General features: G+C 41.9%; 1 protein-coding gene across 3 annotated transcripts in view; it reads left to right on the top strand.

Moving 5' to 3' along the window:
* LOC122565055 (ephrin-A5-like) overlaps positions 1–24,172 on the top strand; it is a 375,938-nt gene extending 351,766 nt beyond the window's left edge. For 2 of the 3 annotated variants that reach the window (XM_087976002.1, XM_087976000.1), the window contains one exon: positions 9,295–24,172. In XM_087976002.1, the coding sequence (XP_087832128.1) occupies positions 9,295–9,410 (116 nt within the window). In that variant the 3' untranslated portion in view covers positions 9,411–24,172. Of the gene's footprint in view, positions 1–388; positions 461–9,294 lie in introns of all 3 variants that reach the window. The other variant, XM_087976001.1, reaches the window with a different exon arrangement.
* Positions 24,173–24,530: the final 358 nt, after the last annotated feature.

The raw sequence follows: 24,530 nt of genomic DNA, 5'->3' as shown, positions 1-24,530 counted from the left end.
GTCACAGTTTTAGCTTAAGATTTATTTACAGGGATGGGGATTTAAGGTATGTACACACAGTATGTGGTCTCATTTCTGGGTAAAGATCTAATGGTTTATTCCCTGTGTATCACTTATGGCCAAGTGTGATGGGTTTGGGAGCTCAACATTAAATCGTTAATCACTGGAATCGTGTTTTAAAAACAAGACTCCTCTAAAGTCAATCATGAATTCTACCATTCCACTGGCACTATTTAATACTTTGTCCCTTAACTTCTAACTTTTTTTGAAGGCTGTAGTTCAAAAAGGGGACTTTGAAACGGGATCCCTTTTCTGTTGCTCACTAACCCTATGCTTTGAAAATCACCCTCACACTGACACATAGCTGCTGTTTCTATTTCTGTCGTAGACAGTTGTATGGAAGCAGTAGGGGTGAATGAAGGTGATTTCGATGTAAACAACAGTTCAGTTGAAGCTTCAGGTCAGTAATATCACAGTGCCTCACCTTTCTCTTGTCTCTCTCCCTCCCTTTCTCTCCTTTTGCTGTGTCTCTCCTGATCCTTTTCTTGAAAAGTTACACCCAGGGTTATTGCTTTTCTTAAATATTGCCTTAATGTTCATGTTTAAAGTTCATAATTGATGTAAAATCTGGGATAAGAGATATGAAATGGCAATTAAATTTACTATGTGGGGGGAGAGGAGAGGGAGGGAAAGGAGACAAAATTTGACTGGGTTAACAATTAGGCACTGAGGGAACATGAATTCCTAGCTCGTGAAGGATTATAATAATATTGTAATAATCCTGGTGGTACTTGCTGTTTCTCTAACCAACCATTTCTAATAGTAGAATCCAATCAGACTGAGGTGTCAAGTGTGTCTGTTGTATTCTGCAATTATTATGAAGCTTGACTGTTGGTAAAGTTTCAAAATACCATGTTTTTAAATATCAAACTCATGATTATTTTATTTCGGAGTTTATTTGTTTATTTTTATTTCTCAATTCTCATCAGACCGATTGACATGACATTTGTCTCGTGAGAGTAAATATTCTAAATCAAGTAAGAGTAAAGAGACCGTGGGCTTGAAATTATGTGAACGTTAGTGTGTGCGTTATTTTTGTCCTTTATTTGAATGGAAGTGTTAACCTTACAATAATTGGGTAAGGATGTTGGGCAAAGGAGATTTAAACTGCAAATGCAGATGTGGATTATCAAGTCTAAGAGTGTAACTTTAAAACCATGATCAAAATCCTTTGGGACTTGTGGACCCTCTAATGTTTGAACCTTCAACTCACAATAAGGCTGTATGGTGGAGTGAGGGCCCTCGAACCAAGGGCAAAGATCTATTGTAAAATACAACGGTTCTTAGACTCTCGGTCCTCTGTATGGGGCAGGAGTGAGGACCCTGCAATCTTAATGATGGTAAGGGAAGTACAGGCTTTTGAGCTATTGGTGTGTGTGTGTGTGTGTGTATATGGCTGCAGCAGAGAGGATTGTTACCATTCTTGTGAGCAAGGGTCTGTTACATTAGTGAGGGAGGGATGAGGGGTCGGGGGAGGGAACTTGGACCATCTCCCGCTGTCTGAGTTACTCACTGGCAGATGTAGAGATAGTAAAATCTCTCCCACAGGCAATCATAACTTCCCACATACAGTGAAGCCAAGCCCCATGGCTTTTACATAGCTGTCTGGGGTTCAGTGACTGTGCAGTAATTGCTTCACATCTTTGTACTAAACCCTTCTTCCCCTGTTGAATGGACACATTCCACACTGACCTTATAGGAATCTCTTGTTGAACGAATGGACTGAAGGAACTAGATCTGACTGAGCTAAGCAGTAACAATATATGAATGTTAACCCTCACTTTGGTTCCTGTTTGCCACCACCCCACTCTCCCACCCCCCCCCACCTCCCACCATGCTAACCTTCTACGGCTGCAGCCTTGTGGTTTCTGTGGTGTGAGACTGAGCTGTTCAGATTGGAGAGTGCTGTCAAGCCCACAGATCTGAACTCTGAGTAGTTGGAGGGCTGCCACAGCCAAGCCAGGAGGTGTCAAGACTCCTGCTACTGATTGTGATTTAGTTTCTCAGTCAGAGTTAGCACCTTCTGGATAAGTGTCACAGGGGAGGAGCAGAAAACCTATTTTAAAATAATATTAGCGAAGCAATGATCGCAACACTGAAAGACAGAACTGTTGCCTGCACTATTGGTCTTGAGAAGGAGCTGCCATCAGAGTGAGAACATAGTCTTGTGCCCTCTCTTACGGCAAGTTTGATGGTTGAGGGATGCGGGGTGATAGGATACATTTAATTAAGCAGAAAGGGCAACTAGGGACCCCATTGCCCTCTTATCTCCACCCCCATTCAATTGACAGTAGGAAGATGTCCTGGTCGGCCCCTCTACCACCAACTGATGCCCTATCGTGAGCAATTAATGTTTAACTTGTTCTGCGGGCCCCTGACATTAATCTAGTGGTGAGGAAGGTCCTTGCCTTTCAAGGAGTGGTCCAAGTGAATGCTCTCTAACAATAGTGTCTAATCTCAAATCTCTGAAAGTAAAAATTGCATCTGCTCGTTCTGAAAGATTGAAGAGCAATCGACCCCTGAAATCTCGTGAAAATAGTGAGTGATGAAAATGCACAGCATGTCAGTTCCCATATGCAAGACAGACATTTTCCCAGTGCCCTGTTATCTTCCATTTCTTTGAAAGATGTACGAGAAACCGAACTCCTGCCCTCCATCTCTCATCGCTCCTTTACAATTTCATTTTAACTCATTTTTAAATTCCGGGCATTTTGCTGCATGCAGGGAGAAGAAACAGGAGCTCTAATTTAACCAGAGGGAATTGCTATAAAGATGGTACCACTGTGTTAATGTTCCTCTCCTCATGCTTTCCCCATGTCCCTACATTACACTTTACTGTCTCCAAATCTGAAGCAAAAGTGCACAATGTGCACCAGTGCCTGTTGGTTCAAACTTCATAATTTCAACTTCAGGAATACAACAAGGAGAGAGAAAGGAACCCCAGAATTGCTAATATTTGGATTGTCAATTCTGACAGTGCTCCTGACAAGTCTGCGATTGCAGTTGGAGTGCCGACCCTATAGACAGCGTGGAATTGGAAGGATAGTCCTTTCCTGCTTGCTTTTAGGCAGCTTTTAGTGGAGGATTGTTTTTCTCTCTGACCCTAACAGTCTGGCTTCCATCTGGGGCCAGGAATTTACAAGCAGGCGCAATTACAATGCACTTTAATTGGTTTTGTGAGTTCATGAACAATGCGGATGGAGAAAAAAACCTTCCTCACCAGGAAATCTCTGAAGAGAAAAAAAATCTGCAGGGCTGGGCGAGGGGAGAAGGGCAAGGGAGTGGCGCTAGCAGCGTTATTCTTCTTGAGATCTGTCATGGACACAACGGGCTGATTAGCCTCCTCGGTGCTGTTACCATTACACAGTTCTGTTCTAACATTCTACAGGAGCAGTGGTCAGAAAGGGGCAGCACACTCCAGCTGTACTTCAGCAGCTGGAAAATATTGCAACCCTGGCGAGCAATGCCTCAGGGAGGTCTCCCACTGCGTCTGCATTGTTTTAAAACCAGTTTTTAAAATGTGTACGTCCGCAGTCTAGTTATTGTAAAACGTTGAGAAAGCCCACCAGTCAGTTCTTTGCAAAAAAAAAAGAGCCTCTCTTAATTTATCGACTGAATTCAATTGGTTCTCGTGGACAAGGAGTGGCTCAGTATGAAAATGAAATTGAATGAAAAGATTCACTGGCTTTCCTCAGATTCAAGGTTTGCAAACAGGAAGAGGCATTGTCTCCCATACATCGTCAGCATCACACAAGAGAAAAGACTCACAAATAAAATTGTGATTGAAATTAAAACCTTGAAACAGATTTTAAATCCGAAGTTTGGGAGAAAGTCACTTTTTATATTACCATAAATATTTCTAACGCATACCTTACTCTAATTGTTAAACTTCATGGAGCCTAATCTCTCATTATACATTGAAAAGTGCTCTAGGAATCTTGCTTAATGACGCCTTATGAACGGAGGAAGCTGACACTAATTTGCTCACTAGTTAAATGCTTGCAGAGAATTATCAATAACCAGTGACATTTTTAATAACATTTAACTTTTCCTGGATAATGAGATGAAGGTAAATGATTGAGCGATGCTTCACTGGAATAGGGGAGAAGAGAGCTTATTAAAGCAAGAGGCAAAAGACTGATTCTTTAATCAGCGTAACCAGTCATACTGAAGCTGGTTCAGATATAAACTATGGGCATTAGTGGGCTGCTAAAACTACAGCTTGAATTTTCTGTTTATATCCATCAGTTCCTAGTCCAAACATGAGCATATGGAGTTGGGAAATCTGTATTTGATACCTGTTTATACATGCTGCCCCTTCCCCCTTACTAAAACTGATCAGAGTTGTGCTTGGCAGATGTAATACCCATGCAGAAATTTGAACAAGCATGCTCCAGATAGTCACAGGTTATGAGAACATGCCACATTTTAAAAAATAATTCAGGGGATGAGGGCATTACTGGCCAGGCCCAGCATTTATTGCCTAGAGGGCAGTTAAGAGTCAACCACTTTACTGTGGGTCTGGAGTCACATGTAGCCCAGACCAGGTAAGGATGGTAGTTTCCTTCCCTAAAGGACATTAATGAACCAGATGGGTTTTTCCAACAAAGAATTCATGGTCAATTTTTGGATTCTTACTGAGCTCAAATGCCATGGTGAGATTCAAACCCAGTTACCCAGAACATTACCCAGGTCTCTACATTAACAATCCAGCACTAATACCGCTAGGCCATTGCCTTCCATCACATAACAGCATAGAATCATGGAAGCCATAGAGGCGGCCATTTGACCCATTGTGTGTACCAACTCACAAGTTAAATGCTTGCAGAGAATTATTAATAATTAGTGTCATTTTTAATAACATTTAACTTTTCCTGGATAATGAGATGAAGGCAAATGATTCAGTGGTACTTCACTGGAAGAGGGGAGAAGAGAGCTTATTAAGGTAGGAGACTTGGGGCAGCATGGTGGTTAGCACAGCTGCCTCCCAGCACCAAGGGCCCCAGTGTGATTCCAGCCTCGGGCAACTGTGCAGAGTTTGCACATTCTTCCTGTGTCTGTGTGAGTTTCCTCTGAGGGCTTTAGTTTCCTTCTACAGTCCAAAGATGTGCAGGTTAAGGTGGATTTGCCATGCTAAATTGTCCATAGTGTCCAGGGATGTGCAGGCTAGGTAGGTTAGCCATGAGAAATTCAGGGATAAGGTAGGGGATTGGGCCTAGGTGGGACTTGATGGGCGGAATGGCCTCTTTCCACACTGTAGGGATTGTAAGATCCTATGACTCCTGAAAGAGTGACCCAGCTAATTCCATTCTTCAGCCCTAGCCCTCTAAATCAATCACTTTCAAACATATATCCAGAGCTTTTTTGAAACCCCATATGGAATTTACCTCCACCTTTTAAAAGGCAGAAGGAAAGTGATTGGTTTGGGGATGGGTATTGCAATCAGTAGAGTGAGGGTAGCTGGAACCAGAGAAGGGAAGGAGGGAAGGTCATGCTCCCAAGCAGAAGTAGGAGGAAGCAATCAGTTAATGTGGTGTCGGAAGGACAGCTCCTTTTTCTTAACATCTCAGCCTCTGGTCGTCCTTTCGAGGGGCCTGGTTTGTCCGAATGCAGCATCAACCAAAGACACGGAGGAGAGTCTTCTAAATAAGGATTTTCTTCGCGTTTGTAAGACGTGCAGAGCCCATGAAGGGGAGGGATTGTCAGCTGTGAGCATCCCTCTGCATCCCAAGCTACAGTCCAGAGCACTGTTTAAAAAGCCTGAAGTTTCTGACTTGGAGGCAGAGCTCAGTGAGGGCATCGCACTGGCACTGTTGGTGACTCACAGCATGCACAGTCAGTCAGGCATCTTTAGTCTACCTTCAAGGTTCCCTCAGTGCACAGCATGTCCCATTTGGTTTATTCCCAGTGCTTATTCTGACACAGTGACGGGTGGAATCAGAATTCCAAATCTGGCTAAAATTCCCTGTCGGTGGTGGGGAGGGTTGGGCGGTGGGGAGTCAAACTGCTAGAGGAGGCTCCTTGGAATGCCCCTCATTTTTATTGTGGAGATTTCAGAGAGGTGATAAAATAAAGAAAACACAATGAATCTATTTGCTGCTGTCACTCCCAGTACTTCAGATCCACTGTTTCTATTTTATATCATTGTCACTGGGGACAGGACTTTTTTTTTAAATGCCAAGTGTAGTCTTTCCTTTCAGTTGTTATATCATTCACAGTGCAAGGCAACTGATAATGTGAAGAAGTCGAGGTTAAGGGTCTTTTGTCGCCATTCAGCCCCACATGCCAGTGCTATCTATCTCAGGAATTGATCCTTCAGTTTGATTCCCAGCTGAGCCATTGTTCTGCCTTTAAATGTCCACCCCGTGATCCCATTCTGCTGGTCTTTTATGTTTTGTTCTTCAAATTAATCTATAATTAATTCTGCCTCCTCTGTTATTGAATAGTCTACTTCCTGACAATATAGTTCATGAGCAAACAAACATTCTCTGAACCTCTGTGTATTTCTTCAGTATAAACCTTAACTTGAAGCATTCCACTTCATTGGCTAATTTTATCTAATTGACCTTTATCAAAATCTCTTATATTTTTAACCCTTCGATCAGAGTGCCACATAACCTTCTTTGTTCCATTGGAAACAGTTCAGTTTCTTCACCTTTTCCTTTCCCTTAAATGCTGCTATTTATTTTAAGGAATCTATTCCACACCCTCTTCATGGCCTTGGCATCCTTCATAAGGTGAGGCTTCTGTCTTCTGGTCACGTTGTCTCGGTGAAGTCTCTTCTTCAACTGCGGGTGAAGGCAACAAGTGTTAGCTTCTCAGCTGTGGGCCGCACACACACACACACACACATACACACATTCACACACACGCACACATACACACGCACATACAGACACACACCCCTGTTGGTATCCTGGGTACATAGCTTGGCAGACTATATCTCCACTCCCCTCAACCTCAGCAAATTGAGACTTCTACGTTTGCAGGAGTCTCCCAGAGATGGTATTGATATGTGTAGGTGTATGCTGGACATGGCTGAATAATAGCTGGAGGAGAAAGTGAGGGCTGCAGATGCTGGAGATCAGAGATGGAAATGTGTTGCTGGAAAAGCGCAGCAGGTCAGGCAGCATCTAGGGAACAGGAGAATCGACGTTTCGGGCATTAGCCCTTCTTCAGGAATTCCTGACCTGCTGCGCTTTTCCAGCAACACATTTCCATCTCATGAATAATAGCTGGACCAATGCTAGCATCTCCCTGGCTGGGAGAAGTTAACTCAGAGCAGGCTGGAGATGGAACCTGCAGTAGTAGTCCTAGATTTGTTCAACAACTTTTGATTCTTAGCTGATTGATAACAGGATCAGTAATCAGGTTAATCTGGCTAACTGACCATTTGCTGCCTGATTCAGTTAAACCCGTAAACTCACAATAGGCTTCCTGCCTCACCCGACTTTGAGTCTACACAGGAGACCAGTGTGAGTCAGACTAATCACCGTGTTCTGTGAGTTGATTGATTGATTGATTCCCTACAGTATGGAAACAGGCCCTTTGGCCCAACCAGTCCACACTGACCCACTGAAGAGTAACCCATCCAGACCCATTTCCCTCTGACTAATGCACCTAACACTATGGACAATTTAGCATGGCCAATTCACCTGACCTGCACATCTTTGGACTGTGGGAGGAAACCGGAGCACCCGGAGGAAACCCACGCAGACACAGGGAGATTGTGCAAACTCCACACAGACAGTCACCCAAGGCTGGAATCGAACCTGGGACTGTGAGGCAGCAGTGCTAACCACTGAGCCACTGTGCCGCCCTTGGGTACATTTTAGTAGAGAGAGATTTACTTTGCATTTTCATCGAGCCTGTGCATGCTTATAATCACAGAATCACAGAATTGTTACCGTGTGGAAGGAGCCCATTTGGCCTATCGTGCCTGCATCAATACTATTACTGATTGCCAATCTCCTGCCTTGTCCCTGCAGAAGATTTCTATCCAAATAATCATCCAATATCCTCTTGAATACCTCAGTTGAAGCTATCTCCATGGCACTTCCAGTCAGTGAAGTTCATACTACTAACCAGTACTCACTGTCTGAGAAGGGTTTTCACACATCATCCTTGCTTCGTTTGCACATCACGTTTAATTCTGTTTTTTTTTGCTTGCACAAACGGGTACAAGTTTTCCCTATCTACTCTATCCAGCCTGCTTATGACTTCATCAAACCTCCTCTCAGCCTTCTTCTGTCCAACGAGAACAGTTATAACTTCTTCAATCTATCCTTGTGATGTTGGTATGAAAGGCCAAAATGGGCAGTGACTCACCTCACACACCATGGCGAATATGAAACAAATACCCAGCATTTAATTTCAGATCCACACGTAAAATAAGTCTTTGCTGAAAGATTAGAGTTGGACCTTCCCACTTACAGAACTGAAGGCAGGTTCCGAATGCACTTTATGAATGTTTGTTCGACTGACTCCTGACCCGAATGGATTGGCCTGTGATGAGAGATTGAGTAGACTAAGCCTATATTTCCTAGAGGTTTGAAGAATCAGAGGTGATCTAATTGAAATATACCAAATTCTTCAGAGACTTGAGAGGGGAGATGCTGAGGGGATATTACCCCTGGCTTGAGAATTCACGACACACAGATCACTATGGGTTGGAAACTTAGGGTGAGATACGGAGAAATTTCTTTCGCTCAAAGTGTCGTGAACCTTTGGAATTCTCGACCTCAGATACAATATATTTGATACTAAGGGAGTTTGGGGATAGAATATAGTACAGGAACTTGAAGATGGAAAATGTGATCTTAGTGTGGCAGGCTCAAAGGGCCAAGCCTCTTCCTTCAACTTCTAAGGTTGTATGGACTTCCTGTGTGAGCACAGCATCACCACTCAGGACAACAAGCAAACAACACTCCAAAGTGGCCAATCCTTGGGGGTTTCTGCAACCAAAGATCCAAATCTCCAGACTCTAGTCTTCCTATTCTACCTTTCAAACAGAATACAGCTGAAAGAAGTGATGCCTTGGTGCCTGAGCTACGGAGCCAGCAGCCACTGTGTGTCAAAGTAGTTCATTGCATGTGAAGGACATTCAGATGTGATTAAATCATTATATTGTAAAGCCTTTTCTTTAATTTGCCCATTACGTTATTAGATTTTGCAGGGTTCATGAAGAAAATGAAAAGTGCTGAAAATGCTGACTTTTTTTTCTTTGTTTTGCAGATGATTCTATATATGAATCGCCTGAACCGTATCACAATAACAATGGGATCACGACCTTTAGGATTTCTTGGTTCATTGTAGCAGCAGCTCTCCTCCTGTTATTTCTCACATCATAGCACATAAACAAGAAGAGAATGAAAGAAGTGATTTCTACATAAGTGACTGAAACCAAAATGGTGGCAGCAGTGGAATTGACATGGTTCACACGGAAGAGACTCCATTTTCTGAGAAACTTTGCCGTCAACACAAATTATTCGAGGGACAAATATGCTCCATTACTGCTTTCCAAGACTGGGAACTCTCATTTTCTTGTGAAGCACTGCCTTGGGCCCCCTTGGGTTTGATATAAAGTACCCAAATATAGCAACAAGTATCTCCATGGAGGTCTCCAGACGCAAGTTTTCTCAAATGGAATCTATGTTGGTGCAACCCTTCATTCCATTGATAAGCCAAGACTCAAGTAGGATGAAGCCTAGATGACTTCTGGGAATTTCGGTCATCCACACCATTTCCCCCCTTCCCCCAAACATCCCCTTTAACAGCAACTTCTTTACACCATTCGCCATGTAGGCAGTCACAAATTTACACCGTTCATTGCTAGTTCCTGCTTTCAGTTTTCTTTTTGTTCTGTAAATGAATTGAGTTGAGGAGGAGGTTCAGCTGAATGGAAGTTTTGGAGGGGGCAGGAGGTTGGACTGGGTTGGGGTTAGTAGTTCAAGCTGTCACTTTGTCAGGGTGGGGAGTTGGGTTCAGCAGGGGTGGGGAGAAACTGTGGCATTTTCGCTGCAGGTTAAAGTGTGATTGCTATGCTGCAATGGATGGTGTCATGTACTAATCTGGCAATAGCCTCCTGCTGGTGTAAAAATGGGTGCCACTTCCTCTCCTGTAAACCCCAAAATCCACAGTGCTCTGGCATATCATAACCCAGAAGGCGAGATCAGTGAACAAACACTGAGAGTAACATTTCTCTGCCCACGGCTCCGTTTCAAATAAGCAACTTCACATCATCTGTGTTTAAATGGTGAACAGGCAGAAATGTCCTGTGAATGCTTTAAGCATCTGCCTGCCAATAGGTTTGCTAACCTTGGTTGGATATATTCCTGGAGGTTCCAACACACGACCTCCCTCCTGCGAAGTCAGATAGCTTTCTTTGTGATTCCATCTCCCAATATTTTTATAGTTACTAAAACAAAACCTGCAATCTTTCATGGTAACCCAGTGATTTTGCCTCATGGTTGTTCGCTGCAGAGATTAACCAATTCCATGGATTCCAGGTCAGTCCTGAACCATTGGTAATCCTACCTGCTACTCTCATAGGGAATAATTTCTAAGTGGATAGTTGTATAATATAAATACCTGTACAATGCCTCAGAATTGGAGGAAGGGCTTAACTCTGCAGAGCTGAAGTGGTAATGAACACCTCAAAGGCACAAGACTTTGTAAGAAAAGTCACCTCTGATGTTAAAAGGTGGATAGACTGGCTGTAAGATATTTATATATATCTATATATATATATTGCAAATCCGTGCTATTTGTTTTACAACAATAAATTAGTGTTTTGCCTTACAGGCAAAGATGGTGAAATTCTCTAAAGCTCTGAAGTTTTAGTCAGTGGTCAGTACAGGGATGTTTTGCCTCTAGTCACGAATGACTCAGAGAGACAAAGCTTTTGTGAAGGACATGTCAGGCTAGAGGCTTCCTTGGGGCTGGGAAGTATGGCATCCAGCAAGTTGAAGTTATCAGAAAGTTGCAACATGCAATTCCCTTTCAGATACTGTGTCTATTTTCTCATCACTTTGCTGTATTTAAAGCTTAGAGACGACTGAATGACTTGCTGTGGTAATTCTGCTGCTTCTGTCACGCAATGGGATATTTCTCCGAACTTGGATTGAGAATAGTGTGTGTGTGTATCAAATATATACATGTGCTATATGTATATATAGTATATATACACCTGTATATAATATATGCATAAAATGCATACATAGGTCAGTGTTGGTGATCACATTCTCCCCTTACTGACACTGCCCACACACAAACTCTCAACCTGGTGCTCCCCACCCCCATAGCAATTTTCTAGTGCAATGCAGCTGAAATTGACTCGCGTGCTGAAGCACTGCACATAAAGCCGAATAGCCCCTGATCTTAGTGAGAGGACAGGGCTCTCAGGGCAGAGAGAATCTGTGGGTCTTCTATAGGAATATATGCTTTAAGATGTAGCTTGAGTTAGTGAGGTATTGAGTTCCACGTGTCTGCTGACCAGCCACAGCGAGTGTTTTACCCTTGTCTGGTTAGCTTTTTTTTCTGTTTCCATTAATAGAGGATTGTAGATCTTATAAGTTAGTTGCCAATTTCAAACCTGTTTCACAAAAGTTGACAATTTCAGTTCGTAACTAGGGAAAGGAAGAACCGCTTGCATTTACATAGCGGCTGTCACAACCACAGAACATTCCAAAGCACTTTATATTCAATGAAGTACTTTCAAGGTGTGACCACTGTTGCAATTTAAGAAACACAATGGCCAATTCGCACAAAGCTAGCTGCCACAAACAGCAACATGGTAATGACCAAATCCTCTGTTTTGATGTTGGCTGAGATATGAATATTGTCAGGACCCCAGAGAGGACCCTTCTAATCACCTTCAAAGTAGTAACATACAATTATTGCCATCTGTCCCAGAGAGCAGATGGGGCATGAATTAGCATCTTATCCTAAAGATGCACTTTTGACAGCGCAGTATTCTCTCAATACTGCTTCTAGAGTGTCGGCATGAATCTTAAAGTGAGTTTTGACCCCACCACCTTCTAATTCAAAGAGAAGATTGCAAGTAATTTAGCTACAGCTGACATAGATAGGAGTAGAGTTGTCTACAAATGCAAGCTCAGCCACAAAACGCAAGACATCGGCACTAAAATTTTTTAAATAATCTCAGTATAGAAATGGGAGAGCATTCAATGCAGAAAAATAAAACAGTTTGCCATTAATCTGGGCAGAAAAGAGAGTGAACTAAAGAGTATAGGTAACAAATTCACAAAAATGACCAATATTTGACATTTTTTATGAAATTAAAAATCATATTTCAGTGTTGCAAATGATTACTGTAAAATCTGTCATGAAAATGAAGTTCCATTTTTGTTTCAGATTTCCAGCGTCCGCAGTTCTTTTGATTTTTGGAGTTCCCATTTCACCTGGTCAATCAAAAGGAGTTAAGTGCTCACTGCAGGCCTCTGATGTTTTCCACCTTTTCATTAAAGGTTGCTTATAGTTCAACACTCCTCTCCTGAGAGCTCCCATCAACTGAGATGGGCACGTTTTCTCTGCTCAGCAGTAGATTCCTCGTCGGGCTAATTCACGTGTTATACGCTGAGTTTCAGCTGAAAGCAGCATCCCATGGATCAGGGGATGATCCCTTTTCAGCTGAACGGGTTCTCTTTCTCCATGTTACCTCTTAGAACCAGCTGATATGAGAGGAGGTGATGGCCTAGTGTCATTATCGCCAGATTACTACTCCACAGACCCTGGTAATGTTTGAATCCTGCCATGATGAAAGAATTTGAATTCAATTTAAAAATCTGGAATTAAGAGTCTCATGATGACCATGGAAAGTGCTGTCCATTCTTGGAGGACCCATCTGGTTCAGAATGTCCTTCAGGGAAGAAAATTTGCCATTCGTGCCTGGTCAGGCCTATATGGGACTCTAGACTCACAGCAATGTGGTTAACTCTTAACTGCTCTTTGGCAATTAGGGATGGGCAACAAATGCTGGCCCAGCCTGTGATACACTCATCTCATTAATGAATTTAAAAATTCCTTACCTGATCTGGCCTACAAGTGACTCCAGACCCACAGCAAAGTGGTCGGCATTTGACACTGCCCTCTTGGCAATAAATGTTGGCTTAGATAGTGACACCCACATCATGTGAATTAGTTAAAGAAGAGAGACATCTGGGAAAGGCACAGTGTTGGCTGGTGGTCATATATCATGGGTACTTATGATCTTCCTATATCTTCAACCAAATCTTCATCAGTGAAGCCAGAACAGGATTGCCAGCTGGTTACTTGACATGAAGGTAGCAAGTACAGTCCATTTTGTTCCTTCCTCTGCCTCTTCCTTTCCATGTGTGCCACTGGGCCATTTGGGAATGGATTGTGATGTTCCTACAAACTGGCTCTGTCCTCATCCCTGTATATCACAGTTCAGTGGATGGTGACTGGGGATCGGACCCAAGCTCCTGATTATTTTTCTGTAGTCCTTTACCCAGGAGGACTACCGTTGCTGAGAGCAACCCAGTCAGCATGGACTAGAGGACTCCAGTACACAACGCGGTATGCAGTTATCCACTGAACATACGTGACTGAACTCATATGAAATCTTCTAACTTTGACCACAACATAGTTCCCGTGAAAACTATCAACGAAAACGCGTCCTCTTCATTCTTTCACAATATGGCTTCTGTTCATGTAATCTCAGGTGCATGTAATCTCAGGTGCAAACAGATTGCAAGATGCAGGAGCTGGGACTGGTAATAGAATATGTGAATTGTAGGGTGGCAAGGTGGATCAGTGGTTGGCACTGCAACCTCACAGCTCCAGTGACCCAGGTTCAATTCCAGCTTCAAGTGACTGTCTGTGGGGAGTTTGTACGCTCAACCTATGTCTGTGTGGGCTTCCTCCCACAGTCCAAAGTTGTGCAGGTTAGGTGGATTGGTCATGCTAAATTGTGTCCAGCGATGTGCAGGCAGGGTGGGAAGCTCTTTGGAGGGTCTGTGTGGACTCGGGCTGAATGGCCTGCTTCCAAACTGGAGGGATTCTATGGTAATATCCAGAATTCCCACTGGTAGCAGTCGTTTCACTCACTTTCTATCCCTCACTCTAGTTTAACTCTCCAGTTAATCAAATAAATGCGCTAATGCTTCTATTAAAATTTTTGTGTCAATACATGTTTCCACAGGTGATGGATAGATGCTCCTGCTTCTAGCCTTCAGCTTTGACCCATGCAGCTGAAGCCATAGCCGTTTGAATTCTTTTTGACACGTGATCTTCCTGGATTCTGCTGGTTTTGGTGGCCAGCAAGGAGATTGGGGAGTTAGAAAACACACTCCTGAGGGGGAACATCATTGGTCACTCTCACAAGACTTCCATTTGGCCAATGACCATTTGAGAATTTAGTTTGTTTAAGGTCTAAAATTTGTGACCTTGTCATTGAAATTGTGTTGCCTTTAACCCCTTCCTGTCAATGTATACTCTGTGAGCTTTAGAAAGAGCGATAGATGTGTGCGCTATATAGACTTACATTGATCCTCATCTGATCATTGTTGGACACACAGATTAAGACAACTGGTCAAGGATATAGGAATATCCATTCATGATTTTAAAAAAGTGATCATCTATGGTTGATCGTGTTTTATCAGAACCAGTAAAGCTGTTTCTGAAAGAAATGAGCCAAGTCTTTGAAGGGCCATTGTCCAGGGATCTAATTGACTTGAAAACCAAAAACCAAGGAGCATTTTAGATTCTTTATATGGGGCTGAATGACAGTAATGACCTATCATTTCTTAAACCAGTGGTGTTAGGGACAGTGCCAGTAAGTCATGTGGAAAAGCAGATTGTGTAATGGATATCATGTATCCTGACGTAATGGCAACTTTCACAACTATATAGCTGTAGAAGTGACTACAGAAGCGTTTTCACCTCTGAAAAGAAGTAATCACTGAATCGCAGAATTGCTACAGCGCAGAAAGGAGTCTCTTTGGTCCATTATGCCTGCGCCATTCCTTGAAAAGAACATCAGTATCTCATGCCAATCTCCTATTTCTTTCACCATACCCTTGCACATTATTTCTATCGAAATAATCATTCAATGCTCTTTTGAATGCCGTAATTGAACCTGCCTCCACTGCACTTCCAGGCAATGCATTCCATTCCCTAACTACTTGCTGAATGAAACTTTGCTCATCTTGCATTTACTTCTTTTGCAAACAGTGCCCTCTGGTTCTTGATCCTTTTATGAGCAGGAACAGTTTCTCCCTCATGATTTTGAAAAGCTTTATCAGATATCTTCTCTCCGAGGAAAACTGTCCCAGTTTCTTCAATCTATCCTCAAATTTCTCATCCCCGCAACTGTTCTTGTAAATTGCTTCTGCATTCTCTCCAATGTGTTCACATCCTCCTTGCAATGTGGTGCCAGAACTGAAATTGAATTGTAATTGAATTTTCAAATACTGGATCAAGGATGCACCGGACACTATGATCTGCAATTGATTCAGGCCAGTAGATAACTTCAAACCTCTTAACTGTATTTATGTGTTGTTCACTTTACTGACAACCTTGTACCATTTTGGTCAAAGCTCCCGACCACTCAATATGTCTTGATACAACAACCCACCTTAGGTGACCAGTCAGAATCCAGAAAAGCCAGCTGTTGATCTGTGCAAGTTGACACCTGCAGGAAATGAGAATGCCAAGAGCATTTCAAGGTCATTGTTAGGACTATACCAGATGTGTGTTTCATACGAGCAGTACAGTACGAGAAAACTTTCTCCCAATCCCCTGCATTATCTGAGATTGAAGATGACAATGATTGCCTGCCTGGTTTACACATTCCTGCATTGTAGCTACAAACTAGCTAAGTGGACCATGCTTTAGTTGATCACACAAATCCAGCACAGGATTGAAGTCCTTGATTTAAGTACTTTGACTGTCTGAAAATTGGAGTAACATTCCTGCCTTCAAGTAGAACAAAATAAATTAGATTTCCAATTCTCTGCAGAATATTAAGAAATGCGATACACCCTATCCCATGCCTAACATTCTGCCAGAGACAGTGGCAAAATGTATTGTAGAAAATCCTCGTTTCTCAAAACCGTTTTTAAATTGCAGAGGACACTCAATGCTCAAAGGGAGAGGTCGCCCAAAAGACAATGTTAATGACTTGCAAACTACTTAAGTTGATCTTTATATATTGTATGTAAAATTGGGATATTGTTGTTGCTCAGGAGTAGTTAACCTTTCAATGTGGTTCTCCGCCCAAGTTTGTAGGAATTATTTAATTGTTTTCTCATCATAAATGGAAACTTCATATCATTTGATTGTTCAGTGCTTTTTTGGGGGGGATGGGGAGAATTCTAATTGATAGTGACTGTTGTCTATTTGATATGTATTTTTTCAGAGCAAGCAATGCTGATAGGGATTTCTAAGTGTGCAGTAATGTTATTTCAGGCTTTTAAGCAAGGCTTAAATATCTATACCAGACTTCAAATCTAACTTTCTATTAGCTTCTCTGTTGTCTCTCTACTTAGACTCAACACTCAGGTTTAATCAATCAAGCACTGTGAGAATAGATCAGATACCAGACTCACCTAGTCAAATTCAGATAAGGTGACCACCACAGTGATTGCTACGACCTCATATGATGAAGGGTTGTTCATCATTGGCTTCTGATCTCTTGGATTGTTTTCAGATATTAAATTGGTTGGAAGGAAGAAGGTACAAACTTTGGATTAATCTACAGGTATTTTCAAAATGTACATATTCCCTGTAGCCACGTTGTAAAGATGATGAGGTTAGTCATGGCCATGTGTCTGCATTGCAGGGCTTTCATTACTGGTAGCGTGACTGAGTCAAACTCTACTCCTGGTCTTTCCATATCAGTTAGACCCAGTCCATTCAAAGGAATAGACACTCATGAAATGTGTGCCAAGAAGCTTTCATAAAGCTGTAATTTAATTTTACACATCACTTGTGTGCTGTAAATGTGATGTTAATCCTTCGATTTGCAGTTGATGTAAGAGGGGAACGTACACATGAATGCTACCATTTTGCACAGGAGGTTTCTGGAATACAGCTGTGCTGCCCCACTGCAAAATTGTAAACTAATAAATTTAAATTGAAGGATTAATGTTGTTGAAACATTGGGAAGCCTGCCAGAAATACCCCATTGTCAATCTACAGCTGCACCTATGCTGTGTATTTTGTGTAAATATTATTAGTTGGAAGATTGTACCAAGGATGACATTGTTCTATTGATATCAGTTTGTGAATTGTTTTACTGAAGCCTCTCTTGGCCTTTGCTGTTGGATATTGGCTGAGGCTGAATAGTCTTCCTATAAAGGGTGAGGCTATAGTATACTTTTAGAAGGGTTAAACAGCACAGAAAGAGGCTGTTTGACCCAACTGGTCAATGTCAGTGCTTATGCTCTACAAAATGCCCATCCTTCTTCATTGAACCTCATTGATACATACTATCCCATTCTCTCTGTCTGTCTGCCTCTCTCTCTCTCCAAGACAGGGTGTAAGTGTCTCGCATTCATGCTCCAAGGCTCCGTTTGGAAACTTGCTTTCTCTTCTGCAATGGCCTTCATCAAACGTGCTATTTCATGTTTGTTGTGACATTTTCATTTCAGTTGCCCCAGTTTTGAAACATTAATTGTGTTGAGATTCGTTGATGTTTTCCCTAATGATGTTGCAGTCCAGTAAAAGAAGTGTAAGAGGATGTTCTTCATAGGCAGGACTGTTCTAACCTCCTCCAGCAATTCATTATGAAATTTTTTCAGCATAGACATAGACCTTTCAGTTCGATGATCAGTGCTTCTCATGAGTGTCTTCCCACCTTATCCAATCTCATGCTATCAGCAATTCCCTCTTTTCATTTCTCCATCATATTCTAATTAGGCTTCCTCTTAAATGTCACTATGCTGCTGCCTGTGCAGAAATGCGCAGCCGTATAGGGAAGCAGGGGGACCATCTCACAGCTGATCTGCCCAAGATCCAAACCCAGGTTTACAACCAGTCCCTGTGATCTCAACAAGATCTCCTCAATAATGACTTGACAATGTGAATGATGCCTCTGTGAAAGATCAGAATCATTGAACGATGCAATTTGTCCAATGCACAATATGATTGGCAGTTTAAGCACAATGGAGCAAATACTAGATAAGCAGGAAAGTAATTGGATCAGTCAATCACAAGAAAAAATTTGAACAGAAGGCTTTTCTTTAGGATTTTAGCTTTGATTCATCACTTACTCACCAGCCTGTGTCAAAGTAAGCCTTTGCATACAGTGAGCTATTTCTGGCAGTTTTGATAGTAGTCATAAGGATAAGATATCGTATAATTTAATATAGAAGAGTCTTGTGAGTTCTTTACATGTGAAAAGACCATTAGATATTGGGTAAATAGTCTGAGAGGTAGGTGGGGTCCACACCTCCATATGGAGACTGCCTCTCCTGTGAGTATTGCATAATTCAGGCAAGAGCCGTGGTCACAGTCTTTCTGATTATCTTGTCAGCTCTATCCATTTTCACCACAGTTCTGCCAGCTTTGGTGTTTACACCTTTGGAAGCCAAGCTGTGGTTGGTTGGGCTATGTGACCCATGACAATGCTGTAAATTCTGTATAAGGGAATGAATTGAAGCTGCATTGAATGATTTGAAATATCTCCATCGAGCGAGACCGTTAATGTGTATCATTAAAGGTTACTCGGGACGTTGAGTCTCTTTTTTACCTCTACCAGAGGTTTTGTCTTTGCAGTCAAGACTTTGCTGTAAGTAAGAACATTGCCTACCCCAGCTCATTCATTTGTGATTTTGAACAAACCTATCATGTTCTAGTACATAAGGTTAAACCGTTCTGTGAGTTCTGTAGAGATGTTAGATTTTTGCAACGGGCCATATGCACCAGTGATTTGGCTCCATGCAATACAAGCCCCTTCAAGAAGGTAAGTGCCTCTATAATGTTTGTAGAAAGTTTTCACAGACAGGTTATGTATAATCATCTTTAAGTCACAAAATCACAGCTCCCCTTTATGAAAGATGAGGTACATGCAAGATCTGGCAAATTCGGGACAGTTTGCTGATTCATTGATTTTTTTGAAAAATGCTTGTTATTATTTTAATTGAAAGTAGTGCAGGTGACATACAGTCATCGCCATTTTAAAAACCTGCTGCTTTACTGACAATAAAATGGTATAGTCAGCATAATAGCACATTGATCGTAACATGGAGGAGAATAATAAAATCAGCTGGTCAGTGTACTTTGTTTTGTTTAAAAATAATTGCAATAATCTATAATAAAGCCAGGCATTGCTGTCTGTTTATCCCATTTAGCTGGCTGAACAATATGAATTTTTAACATATAATGCTGTCACTTTTAAAACTGAAATGTTACTAAGTGCACTTTCCATTCTGAAAGATTACATTGCCCTACATCTAATGTCTGCCTTTATTAGAATATCCAGAGCTGCTTACAAATCAATGTGCCAGTTTCCCTTTCTTATACTATTTCAAAATCAAATGATTTTCATTCTAACATGTTATTGCAGGTTCCTCCGACTGTATATCTCTTCTCCTCTGTATAAACATTTGTTTTAGCCCTGGGTCTATTGAACCTTTCCATCTCCCCTCCATTATTGGGATGTTAAGGAGAAATGTTTGCACCCAGATGGTGGTGCAGGGTCTGGGGCTCACTGTCTGAAAAAGAAGTAAAGCAAAATCCTGCGTTGTAGCTTTTAAAATTGTTAGGTAGACACTTGAAGTGCAGTAACCTTCAGGGCTATGGAGTTGTAAAGTGGGAATGAGGTTGGACACCTCTTTCTTTTGGCCAACACAGAACCTTTCAGTGCATAGCACCATTTGTCTATGTCTGTAAACGATATTGCATTTATATAGCAGCAGAATCTTAAACTGCATGGATTCTGCCCTCTGTGATTTCGCCCAGCCTCAAAACCCTTTTCTGATCAGCAAAACTTTTGTTTGTCCTCGTTAAGTTCTATCTCCTTGGCTGCTGTGCATTTTCTCTATATCTCTTGGGAATGTTTTTCACAATGAGACCACTATATGTATCAACACAGATGATTATTTCTGAAATTTCTGAAGCCACTTCCCTGAAGTGGCGCCGAATAACAAGGGGCAAAGGTTGATTTGTTTTTGTTTATTTGGAAACCAGGATACAGAATTTCCTGTTCCTTTCAGTCATTGTGGGGGTAGCATGGTGGCTCAGTGGTTAGCACTGCTGCCTCACAGCACCAGGGACCCAGGTTTGATTCCAGCATCGGGTGACTGTCTGTGTGGAGTTTGCACATTATCCCCGCGTCTGTGTGGGTTTCCTGTGGGTGCTCTGGTTTCCTCCCACAGTGCAAAGGTGTGCAGTTCAGGTGAATTGGCTGTGCTAAATTGCTCATAGTGTTCAGGGATGTGTAGGTTAGGTGTGTTGATCAGGAGTATGCACAGGATAATAGGCTTGGGGAATGGGTCTGGGTGGGTTACTTTTCGGAGGGTTGGTGTGGATATATTGGGCTGAAGTGCCTGTTTCCACACAGTAGGGATTCAATGAGGTCCTTTGCGTAACACAGATCTAGAAGTAGGGATGCAGATTACGAGGATGATGCAGGACATTGAAGGCTGATGTAATTTAGAAATTCCTTGACCTGCTTTTCAAAAGGGGCAAATACCACTTCAAGAGGTTTATAGCACTTTCTTCAAAATAAATGAACTTTATATCAACGTTGCTAATGATTTCATACAAAAGGATTTTAACTAAAAGTGGCATTGAGGGGAAAAGAATGAGGTTTGGCAAAGGAAAAGTACAATTAAAAAGGGTACATGGAACAATAATGCACCAGGTCAGCCCATAGCATCCAGGGATGTGCAGACCAGGTGGGTTAGCTATGGGCAATGCAGGGTTACAGGGATCGGGTGGGAGGAAGGGGGTTGGTCAGTGTGGGCTTGATGGGCTGAAAGGCCTACTTCCACGCTTCTATGATGATGACGATGATTCGATAGTAAAAGCACAAGTTTTGACAATTGTTCCAAGATGCTAGAAGATTCTCGTGGATTGAAAGCTAACTGTGCATGTACCTCAGGAGATTTTGAGAAAGCTTACAACTTGTCACACTCTAACTGGCAGTCAGGTCTTGGAAATTAACTTAGAGGAGACGATATAAAACACATTGCAGTAACTAATCTGTCATGAGTCCTTGTACAATCATCTAATTTCATTATGAAAGTATTCTTTTGGGGTCACTGTTCCTTGGTTTATAATACGTAGTTGTCATGATTGGTCCCAGCTTGCTGTCTAGGTAAAACATGAATGTTATTCAAAAAGTGATCCATCGATTATAAAGTACTTTGGATGTGATTGGGTGATATATTGATTCTCATTCCTGTTTTCCTACATAGCTTATATGTTTCAGTGGATAATGCAGGTCATTAGAGAGCGAACCTTTCACATATGCTCTCAGTGTCTGAGACGCTGCATTGGTAGTTCATTATTGTGAGTATCATTTGGAGCAATATGGATTTCACTTGAATCTCACTGGGTGGTTTGCTGTAACTTTGGGAACTTCCTTAGGTGAGCTCATGCCCCTTTCACATGGGCACTCTGCACACTGCACAACAATTAGCTACAAAAGGGCATCCTTCATATGTCCGAAGAGCTTCCCATGTTCCCCAAGATCTGGGTTTGGTCCAGTGCATCCCTCGTTTGGCTTTTTTTTGCATATTGTGCTGACCTCAGTTCCCTGAATGATCCAATTGCCACTATTCAAGCAGCTTGTATCGCCTGAAGATTTATCTCCAGGCAGCCATAAGTTTATTTAATATGACAGCATTGCTTTTCCCTCGAATGTACATTGCCAAGCCCATCATCAGATGGGCTATTTGTACACGACCTGAAAGAAAGAAGCAAAATCTCCACGTTTCATATTTCTGGGGATCTTCAAACAATGTTTTTTTTCCCTCTGGGACTCTGATTCAAATCTAACCCATACAGAGAGAGCAAAAGCTTTCTTTCTTTCAGGGCTGTCACCAGTCTTATCTGAAATGAGTTTGGGCAGTTCTTAACATCTCATACGTGTGATTTCAAGTGTGAAGTTGCTGTGGGACTTAACTTAATCCACTTCCCAATGAACCTGAATCCGTAAAAGAGTACAGAACTCCTCTGATTCAACAATTCTCAACACCTTTGCTGCAAACTCATTCAGTGAGGCCTGATGCATACAGAGTATAGGAAGTACCGCACTGACCTTGGAGGGTGTATGCGAAAAGGGAGCAATTTATTTTCACTGAGGCTGAACTGAATATTTGTAAACATCCTTTCCTACACTTGGTTTTTAGAAGTGCTGCAACTGAGTTTTCACATGGGAAATGCTGTCTCTCATGCACCGAAATATACAAAAATTGCAGGTAGTCGTTTTCACGTTATAGTTGTGAATGTGACCGAGTTAAATTGAAGTTGCGTAGGGTGCATGTGGAGTCTCAGTGGGGTGTGACACACTGGTGGGCAAGTAACAACAGAGTGGTTTATGTACACGGATCTCATCCTGGTCACCAGGTGATGGCTCCTTATGGAACTGCAGCACCTCAGCACCAGTGTGAATCACCCTACATTGTTCCTTCAAACATCCTGGTGTCTGAGTGCTCTTTGTTTTTGGTTTGTTCACTTGCTATTTGCCCTCTCCCAGGGGATAGTGGACCAATCTGGAGGGATGTCCTAAGACAAGGAAACTAGAAAATTGTGTGTCAACAAAAATGTAAGGCAAAGAGTGATAGGATTGTCTTGGGTTCCAATGTTAGCATCCGAATAGTTCCATTTGTATGAAAATTGCACTATTTGTTACTTCAATAGACTGACTTATTACAAACAGTTTCACCCCTGCATTAAAAGCAGAAGAAGCAGTTTTGTTTGGAGGTGCTGTAATTTTAATGATGTGTAACCAATGTAGAGGTTAATATGCGTTCTTCATCTTGTTCATACTGTGAGTTCAAGTGTGACATCACTTCTGTCAGAAATACATGCAGAAAATGCTGGAAACGATCAACTTCCAGATGAGAAAGATAGTTAAGCATTTGAAGTGAACCCCTACTCCTATCCAAATTGTTGATGTTTCTTCTCCTTTCAGTTTCCACTGTGAAATCCAGCTTGCAAGGCAGCATACACTGGGCAGTAGCAAACCGGTCCCTGGTTTATACGATGCCTTCATTGACGTCAATAAAACAGAAAATCTGGTGGGTTGCAAAGCTGGCTCTGATTTTCATTTTAGTGGTACCATCAAATGGCCTTTGGTAACTCTTATGGGGTCCTCCTGAACCAGCCCTGCATGATGTTTTGCCAGTTTGGAGCCATTAAATGGCCATTAAATTCTGTGTGACAGAAACCCTGCCTCTGTACCCCTCCAATCTAACTAGCCGTTTTTATCCAGTTGCCTAAACAACTGAGAGCATTGACGCATTGAGGAAGGGGTTGAGGTAAAATCTCGTTAATTTTATCCGTCCGTCTTGGATTTGGGGAATGCCCAGGCTTGGAGATAGAGGCAAGGCAAAGCGTGGCATATGACAGAATGTAACATTAGTAAGCGGAGTCAGGCATGCAAACCTTGAAATCATTTCAGCTGTGATCCAGTTTTTTTTGGCTTTCTTGCCCTGTTGTTCTGGAGTAACTCATCTTTACAAACTCCCAGGCCACCTAGATGCTGTTCCAAGGCAAAGTCTAACCCCTGTTACAATCACAAAGGCCTTTTCTCTCAGCTAGTCTGGTAACTATCTTTTGAATCTCATGAAAACAAATGACCTGGAATTGGAATTGAACCGACATAACTTAACGAAACATCAGTGAACATGAAAATTGTTTTCTACATTAAAAAATGATGATTTTGCTGGGATCTAATCTTATCAAAGTTTATATGCGGTGGGCTGTTCTGTATTTCTTACTGTATGTCTAAACAGAGATGTAATATGACTTGCATTTACATTCAACTGTTAATTTCTGGACAATGGTTTCTTACAACATGATCAATATTCTCTCTCCAAGGAAGAAAGTTTGACTGTATTCATTGTAAATAATTGTTGATGTAATAAAATATCAATAAACTCTTTTATAGCTGCAACTATTGTGTCAATAATGTGACAGTCATAATAATTACATGCAACAAAATTGATCTTAATTGATCAGGGTGGGTGAGAAGTAACCAGCTGATTGAGAGGCAACACGAGTTTTAACCCAGCAGAGAATGGACAAATAGTATACCATGCTTTCCCAGAGCAAATTAGCAGAACTGTAGTCTTCCAGGAGACTTCATCATATACTCTCTGGGTTTCATTTAAAGAATGGCATCTCTGACACTGCAGCACTCCCTCAGTGCTACCATGGAGAGTCGGAACTCAAGGTCCTGGTAATGGTCTTCAACACACAGGAAAAGGAAATGGCCTCGTGGTGTTATAATTAGAATTAAGTTTATTGTCCTG

This window comes from Chiloscyllium plagiosum, unplaced genomic scaffold, assembly GCF_037043375.1.
Source record: "Chiloscyllium plagiosum isolate Xiang-an unplaced genomic scaffold, Cpla_swu_hap1 HiC_scaffold_28, whole genome shotgun sequence".
In the NCBI taxonomy this organism is placed as follows: domain Eukaryota; kingdom Metazoa; phylum Chordata; class Chondrichthyes; order Orectolobiformes; family Hemiscylliidae; genus Chiloscyllium; species Chiloscyllium plagiosum.
This window is presented reverse-complemented; position numbering and strand designations above follow the sequence as displayed.